This window comes from Aristolochia californica, unplaced genomic scaffold, assembly GCF_029961685.1.
Source record: "Aristolochia californica isolate CCGP_79_NKW_82.1479 unplaced genomic scaffold, dmAriCali1.0.hap1 SCAF_4, whole genome shotgun sequence".
Classification (NCBI taxonomy): Eukaryota; Viridiplantae; Streptophyta; class Magnoliopsida; order Piperales; family Aristolochiaceae; genus Aristolochia; species Aristolochia californica.
The window spans coordinates 7,884,613-7,892,518 of NW_027182103.1; the positions used below are offsets into that span (position 1 = coordinate 7,884,613).

A 7,906-nucleotide genomic window follows, 5' to 3' on the forward strand; every position below is an offset into this window, starting at 1 on the left:
ATCACTGGAAAACACATTTCGATCAAATTTAATTTGACCCTTGGATCAAAACTGAAGCAACAGCCATCAATAAATTGCATTCACCCCACTACTTCTCAAATTTCTCTTTCATTCTACTAACCATTGTCCTAATGAAAACATTTTCATTTGTAGAATGAAAACATTTTCATTTGTAGAATGAAAATTCAGAACTTCTTTTACCCTATATACCTCACTAAAGTACAAATTAGAAGTAGGGTAGTCACTCCCAGAAATTATATAAGTGACTGCATTAAAAACTTCTAGGATCTCACACACCATGTCAACCTTTTCATCAAAACTTAGCAAACAATCATAAGTTGGTTCTCTAAATTTAAATCTAGAAAATGCATCTTTGAATTTTAATGCAAAAGACAACATGTCATAAGTGGAGTTCCAACGAGTTGGACAATCAATAACCAACATCTTTTCACCAAGTTCTAATTGTTGTACAATTTCAGAAAAAGTACGAAGTCTAGCCTCAGACAGATTTATGAATTTGACACTTTCACGCACATTATCAATGATATCCTTAATCTGAACAAGACCATCATGGACTAATAAGTTCAAAATATGAGCACAACAACGCACATGAAACAACTTTCCACCACACACCAAATTTTTTTTCCTTGAAAAATCTTGTTTCAAAACTCTGATACAAACATCATTATATGCAGCATTATCAACTGAAATACTAAAAACTTTATTTTCGATCTCCCACTCTTTCAAAAACTTGTAAATAGCATCTGCTATATCAACGTCACGACAAGGAGGAACATGCACAAAACTCAAGACTCATTTTTGTAGCTTCCAATTACTGTCAATAAAATGCCCAGTTATCACCATGTATTCAATCTTCTGATTTTGGGACTTCCAAAGACTCGTGGTAAGACTAATCTTGTTAATCTCTTTTAACAAAATTTTTAATTTCTTTTTTTCTGCCTCATACACCTCCATACACTCCTTCTTAATGGTCTTACGGGATATCTTCTCATAATTCATATTTGCCAACTTCATTAAAAAATTAAATCCCTCCTCTTCTACTATCATGAATGGATGCTCATGCATAAGAATCCAATGAGCAATGAGTACTCTCATTTTAGCTTGATCATATTTTCCTCCAAAATCCATAAAAGGAAGTCCAGATGGACTCTAATCAACATTAGACCCTGCTCCCACTGGTTGAAAGTTTAAGGTTTTTTGTTTTCTCAGTGCCACTTTTCTACTAGTGCAACGTTTCAAATGTCGACTCATATGTGTGGTCACTCCACTACTAATAACACTCAAATTGATTTTACAATGAACACACTGAGCCTTTTTTGTACCATTAGGTGATACTTCTTTGAATTCCAACCACACATGAGACTTTTTTTATCTTTTTGAAGTATGGGTAAGGTCACCTTCATCCTCATTTATGGTAATTTCATCTAGGTCCACTTCTATGACAGAGGGTAATGACTCTGGTGGAGTTGAGTCACTATTTATAGTCACACTAGAACTACTGTTAATTATTGATGTCAATTAAGGAGGTGTTGACCTTCTTACTTCTACAAAAAAAACAAAATTAAAAATTAAAAACATAGAGAAAAGAAAGTTATCCAAACAACAAAGATCCTACACGTAATTTAAGATACTTGTCTATTCTTAGAGGAAGGTACGTGACGTTGTGACAATCGGGAACGACCCTTGTCTTTCAATGCAGTGGGGTCTCTTTGAGCCAGTAGCCCTGCACCCAATAGTTTCCAGTCCAATATACCGATCCTATTTTATTTATAAATTTAAAAACTTCTAAGAGAAGGAAATAAGCATACCAACATTCCCTTCTAATATTCTGATGAAATACAACCTCAATAACAAGAAATTAATGATAAAAATGAAAAAAAAATCAAACCTTACATAAACAGAAAGTGTGTTCGCCGTTCTGGGATATCTCCAAAAGCCTTTCCAAGAATGAAGGAGCACTGCTGAAACAAAACAAGAGTTAGAAATTTTGTAGGGTAAGGTCGGCGACGATAAAAAAACAGAACATTAAATAAAAATCTTACCTCCCGTCGGACCGTCGCTTTCGTCTCGTCAGCCAGGAAGAACTTTGGATGAAGAAATTGAAGAGGAAGGATAAAAATCGATTGCAAAAAAGAGAGATAATTTACATCGGTATGTATCTAACGTATCAATTCAACGAAATATTGGGTCTAAAAATAAAAATTATGTACTGTATTCTGAAATGTTCTGATCTAATATGTATGATGAATACATACTTACTAGACTTGTTACTAGTCTAACATAACATAATTGGGTTGAGTTCCATATGCATAAAAAAAAGTTCTGTTTTGGTGAACAACAATTTAATTATTTTGGTTGTTTTATGGACCACAATATTATATTTAGGAAGAGGAAGAGTTCCATAGGAATAAGAACAAGACACATGAAGAAAGAACAAGCTCTGATCACACCAGATAGGTTTTTTTTTTTACAATTTTGTAGTTAGGACATGATTTTTGTCTACACAATTGATTCAAAGAGCATGTTATCGTAATTTTAATTCCCTCAAGTTATTGAAAAAAAAAAAAAAACAAAACCAAGTCATAATAGAAGCTGCAGAAAAAAGGTAAAGACTAATCATTGCATTTTGGATAAAAAAAAGTCCACCACCAGATAAAATATAATTAATATGGACACAATCTATATGAACAAAGATCAATATAAGTAGTGAACTAGCAAAAGTAGATGTGCATTGTACATTGAAAATGTTGATAATCCACATATTGTGACTAGAAGAAGGGTTTTGAGACTTTGTCCACAGGAAAATCGTATAGGATACCAAATGTAGGACAACAAATGAATGACGACTGTACAGAATGCAATGCCGAGCAAAGGATGAATGATCCTTTTCAGCTTAAACAGATTCTTAAGAGAGAACAGAAATTTTATGCATTTAAAACCAATACCGTTGATGGAAATTGGAAGGTCATAGTTTAGGCCTGTGAGTAAAAAGATAATAATCAACTACATGGTCTGCTAAATTCTCTTCGTGCTTAAAAAAAACCACATGATAGAAAATGATACGAAATAAACTTATTGATTGAGGAAAAAAGGTAAAAAAAATGATTAAAATGATGTATTTAACTTTATCTGGAACATATACAACGAACCCCAGAGTCCTGTCAACCAAAGGCTAACTAAACTTACAGAAGATAAAAATAAAAAAAAAAAATCAACACTGAAATCACAGAGGAAAAAAACGTACTGAAAAAAAAAATCAACACCAAAATTGCAGAGGAAGAAAACGTACAGAAGATAAAAATGAAAAACAAAAATCAACTCCGAAATTGCTGAGGAAGAAAACGTACAGAAGATAAAAATGAAAAAAAAAAATCAACACTTACAGAAATAGAGAGAGTTCGCCGTTCGGGGATATCTCCAAAACCTTTCAAAGAATGAAGAATCACTGCTTAAACGTAACGAGATTTAGAGATTTTGTAGGGTTAGGTCGGCGACGCAAAAAAAAAACATTAAATAAAAATCTTACCTCCCGTCGGACCGTCGTCGGCGAGGAAGAACTTCGGATGAAGAAATCGAAGAGGAAGAAATCACAGAGGATGACGAAAAAATCGAAGTCTTTGACAGAGATTGAAGAATCGGAGAGGGAGAGGGAGAACGAGGGATTTGAAGACCAAAATCCCCCGTTTCCCATGAATACCCGCCGACAGACAGTGATTTTTGTGAGAAAATCATGCTAAAACGGCATGAAAATGGCAGGAAATGGCAGAGAAGTATGGGTTCCAGACGGGGTAGGACGGAAGGGAAGAGACGGGACTCTTTGTCCCGAAAAAAATTTTAGAACTCCCCCGATTCCCGAATCGCCACTCGTTAAAACAAACCGGTTCGCGAGCCGACAAGCCGAACCTGGCTTTGCTCGGGTTCGACTTGTTAATATAAACGAACCTATTTCTGAGCTCGAGCTCGATATAAAACTAATCGAACCGAGTCGGAACCGAGCCGAACTCGAGCGGCTCGCGAACCTGCTCGGTTCGAAGCCACCCCTACTCTTCTGGTAAGTTTCTTATCCTTGTATGTATGAAGGTTTTAACTATGATGTGTGAAGTTTCTGGATCTTTCGTAAGCTCTATGTTTTATTGTCTACTTGTTATGAGTTTTAGATAGCTGGAAGGAGGAAAGGTAAAGACATTATGGATAGCACTACAAAGAGGTCATACGACACATGGACGTCTGACGAAGACTGTAAAATGCTTAATTTTCTCATTGAGCAAGTCAATTTGGGTAACAAATTACCCAATGGTGTTTGGAAACACGAAGTTTTCAACGATTGTATCAGGAAGTTCAATATAGACGCAGCGAACCAAAAAATAGTAGAACAGTTGAAAAACCACGTGAGGACTAAAAAATAATGTATATGGTTGTGAGTACATGCCTAAACACTAGCGGCTTTGGGTGGGATCTAACAACCCAGAAAGTCACTGATAGTAAGACAGTGTGGCAAGACTACATAAAGGTTTGTAAATGTAACATAGAATGTTATGTTTCTTGCTTTATTAACCATGCTTTTTAGTATTTTAAATTTTCATGTAGACGCGTAGAGAAGCCGACAAGTATAGGCGAGAAGGTTGTCTGCTCTATGAAAAATTGGCCATTGTGGTTGGAAACATTATGGTCGCGGGGAAAGCGAGTCACACAAGCTTGGAGTCAGATGATAACCTTTCGACTTTTGTAGAAAGGACAATGATTGATGACATTGATGAAGATGATGCAGTCAGGGAGATCCCAGCACCCAACATTATAGAGTCTCCAAGTGATGCTCCTCCGAAAAGCAAAGCACCAAGCAATGATGGGGATAGAACTTCTTCTACTCGACATAGGAAGAGATATGAACCATTAGTTGAAAATGCTAACAGGATCATTGAGGCTATTAACATTATGTCATCAACCCTTAGAGACATCTTTACTCCCCCCCGTAGAAACTCCATGGTTCGAAGCACTCGAGGCATTACCTAACTTGCCCATAGAAGTTAAATATTATGCCATGGAGTTGCTCGACACCAAAGCTAAGAAGGATATGTTTATGAAGATGAAACCAGAAGATCAGTATAAATGGTTGATGGCTAAATTCAATGCAATGTAATAGACTTATACAGATGTTGACAGTTTTAACCTATATTTACGAGACACATTTGGTTTTGTATGAATGACGTTGATTATTGAGTATTTTTGGTCAATTATGAATGTGTATTATTGAATGTGTTTGAACCATATTATTCAATGTGTAGTATTGCAGGTACCCATGGATAATCTACCAGATAGGGAGAAAATATGTATTTGTATTGCAACTTATACAGTTATACTTGTCTTTGTCCATTCATACTTAAACAATTGTAATAGGCAAGTACAATATTCTTATCATATGTGTGGTCCACGATATTTAAAGAAAGCATTAGAAAGATCGCCTATTAAATTTCGAAAAGTGTATAGGATGAATCAAACTATTTTTCTCAAGTTGGCTGGAATCTTGAAAAGTAGAGGACTTTTATCTGATACAAGGACAATATCTGTGGAAGAACAGCTTGCATATTTTTGTATCATTGTTGGTCAACAACAATCTTATAGTGTCACCTCAGAGATGTTTGAAATATCAAATTGGACAATTAATAAGTATTTTAACATGGTGTTAAATGTTATTATCAGACTACAATCCGATTACATCAAGCGACCTTCAAGACGTACTCATTCAAAGATCTTGAATAGTGATATCTATTATCCACATTTTAAGGTAATTATAAAGTCGTTTGATGAATAATTTTCAGTTACTATAAAAATATATATTTGTATTAATGATTTTTTTATTAGGATTGTATTGGTGTCATCGATGGTACTCATATTAAAGCACATATCCCATTTGATCAACAAGCAAGATTCTGGAACGGGAAGGGTTTTCTCTCACAAAACGTAATGGCAACATATACATTTGACATGTACATATGTATACTTGTTGGATGGGAGGGATCAGCAGCCGATTCATGTGTATTGAAGTCAGCATTAACCAGACGAGATAAACTTTATGTTCCTAAAGGTAAATATCACTTCTCTCTATATAGTCTATTTAAATTTATATATTTTTTAGATTATAATAGATATATATTTTATTGTAGGCAAATATTATTTGGTAGATGCTGGACATGCAAATCCTCTTGGGTTCTTGGCTCCCTATCGAGGTACTCGTTATCACTTGCAAGAGTTTGGGAATAATACTCCTATGGATGAAAGAGAATTATTTAACCGAAGATATTCATCTTTACGGAGCACTATTGAGCGTACATTTGGGGCTTTAAAAGCTCGTTTCAATATATTAAAAGATGCTCCTCCTTTTGATTTTGATGTCCAAGTTAACATTGTGATTGCCTGTTGCGTATTGCATAATTATATACGCATAGAAGATCACATGGATTTATTTGAAGATGAAGAAGATGATTCAAAATGATTCTGGTGGAGAACATTGTGAAGATAACAATAAAAGTGATATTGAAGACAATGATAGTAGTGATGATGTTGAGGATGATGTAGATACTCAAAGAAGTACTCAGAAGGAGTCTGTAGTACAATCTGCAAGAGCATCATATTATCGAGATATTTTAGCAATTCAGATATGGCAAAATTATTGACTATTATGTTGTACTTTTGTGTGAACAAATATATTTCTGTGTTGTACTTTTGTATGAACAAATATATTTCTTTTATATTAAATAGAGATTCATTGTGCTCAAATTATATCAAGTTTTTCTCTTTTCAAGAAATTTTGTAGTAAAAAATCGCACCTCCCCCTTGAGAAGCCACCTGGGCCAACAGCATACCTTCACATAATATAAAACATGCTAGAGACACTTGCTTAGACCCATACTTGAGATTTTTAGTAACAAACTAGCCTACACAAGCCCAGACCCACTAATGGATTTTCAAACAAATCATTAAGCTACATAAGCCTAGACTCGTAAAAGGATTTTCATAGCTTACTAAGCTACACAAACTTAAACCCATAAAGGAATTTTTCTTCAACTTTACCATAGACACAAGGCTTTTCCAAAAACTTAGCAAGGATTACTTACTTTACACTAAAGAGCACTTAATGCCTCTTGATAGATTAGTACAATAATTTAGCTAAAACTCCTAATATGACATACAATTGTTATAGCATCTCTAACAATTACCTTAGATATGAAATTATGAAGTTCATAGAGAAACAGCCCAATGGAAAATTAGATTTGAAAATCCACACTCAAAATCTATTTGCTGAATAATATGAATGACTCAAACTCAATGACACATGTTCAATTGAAATCAACTAAGTACAATCTAGGACTCAAAAAACAAGTGTTCAATGAATTTAGATATCAAAATGCAGCTCAATAAATTAAAGGATTTACTACAAAACTAAATTGTTTAACAAATCTCAAAAATCATTTAACAGTCAAGACACATCATATCCAGCTTGAGGAAGAAGACTCAAACATATGAGTTTTAAGGCTTGAATCTCAATTATACATGTTGAAGAACAATGGATAGATGTGAAACTAAATAAGCATGTACAGACACAGATAAATGAGTTGCAACCCTTTTCAAAATCAAGCAGAAATGTGCCTTGTGAGAGTAAATTAGAACTCCAAAAATGATTTTAAACTTGGGAGAACACTTGAGAGAGGGTTGTGATCACCGAGAGAAGCATCATTTACAAAATCATGCGAAAAGGAATTTAAATAGAAGAGTTAAATGTTCAAAAGTCTAGTCATTACGGCCGCAAAATAACTTTTTGTCCTCTTCAAAAACCCTAATAAAAACTTTGATGAAAATCCAAAAAGTAATTAAAATAAAGAGTTTGAAC

At 34.4% G+C, this 7,906-nt stretch overlaps 1 protein-coding gene across 1 annotated transcript; it reads left to right on the forward strand.

Moving 5' to 3' along the window:
* The first annotated feature begins 5,982 nt into the window (after positions 1-5,982).
* On the forward strand, positions 5,983-6,511 carry LOC137963077 (uncharacterized). Its single transcript, XM_068810259.1, has 2 exons — positions 5,983-6,103; positions 6,183-6,511. The coding sequence occupies exons 1-2, from the start codon at positions 5,983-5,985 to the stop codon at positions 6,509-6,511; spliced, it is 450 nt and encodes a 149-aa protein (XP_068666360.1).
* Positions 6,512-7,906: the final 1,395 nt, after the last annotated feature.

Excerpts from the sequence above, each read along its gene's own strand:
- LOC137963077 (XM_068810259.1), top strand. The coding sequence starts at position 5,983 with ATGGCAACATATACATTTGACATGTACATATGTATACTTGTTGGATGG. Across the intron at positions 6,104-6,182 it reads TAAACTTTATGTTCCTAAAG|GCAAATATTATTTGGTAGAT; the intron begins GTAAATATCACT and ends ATTTTATTGTAG.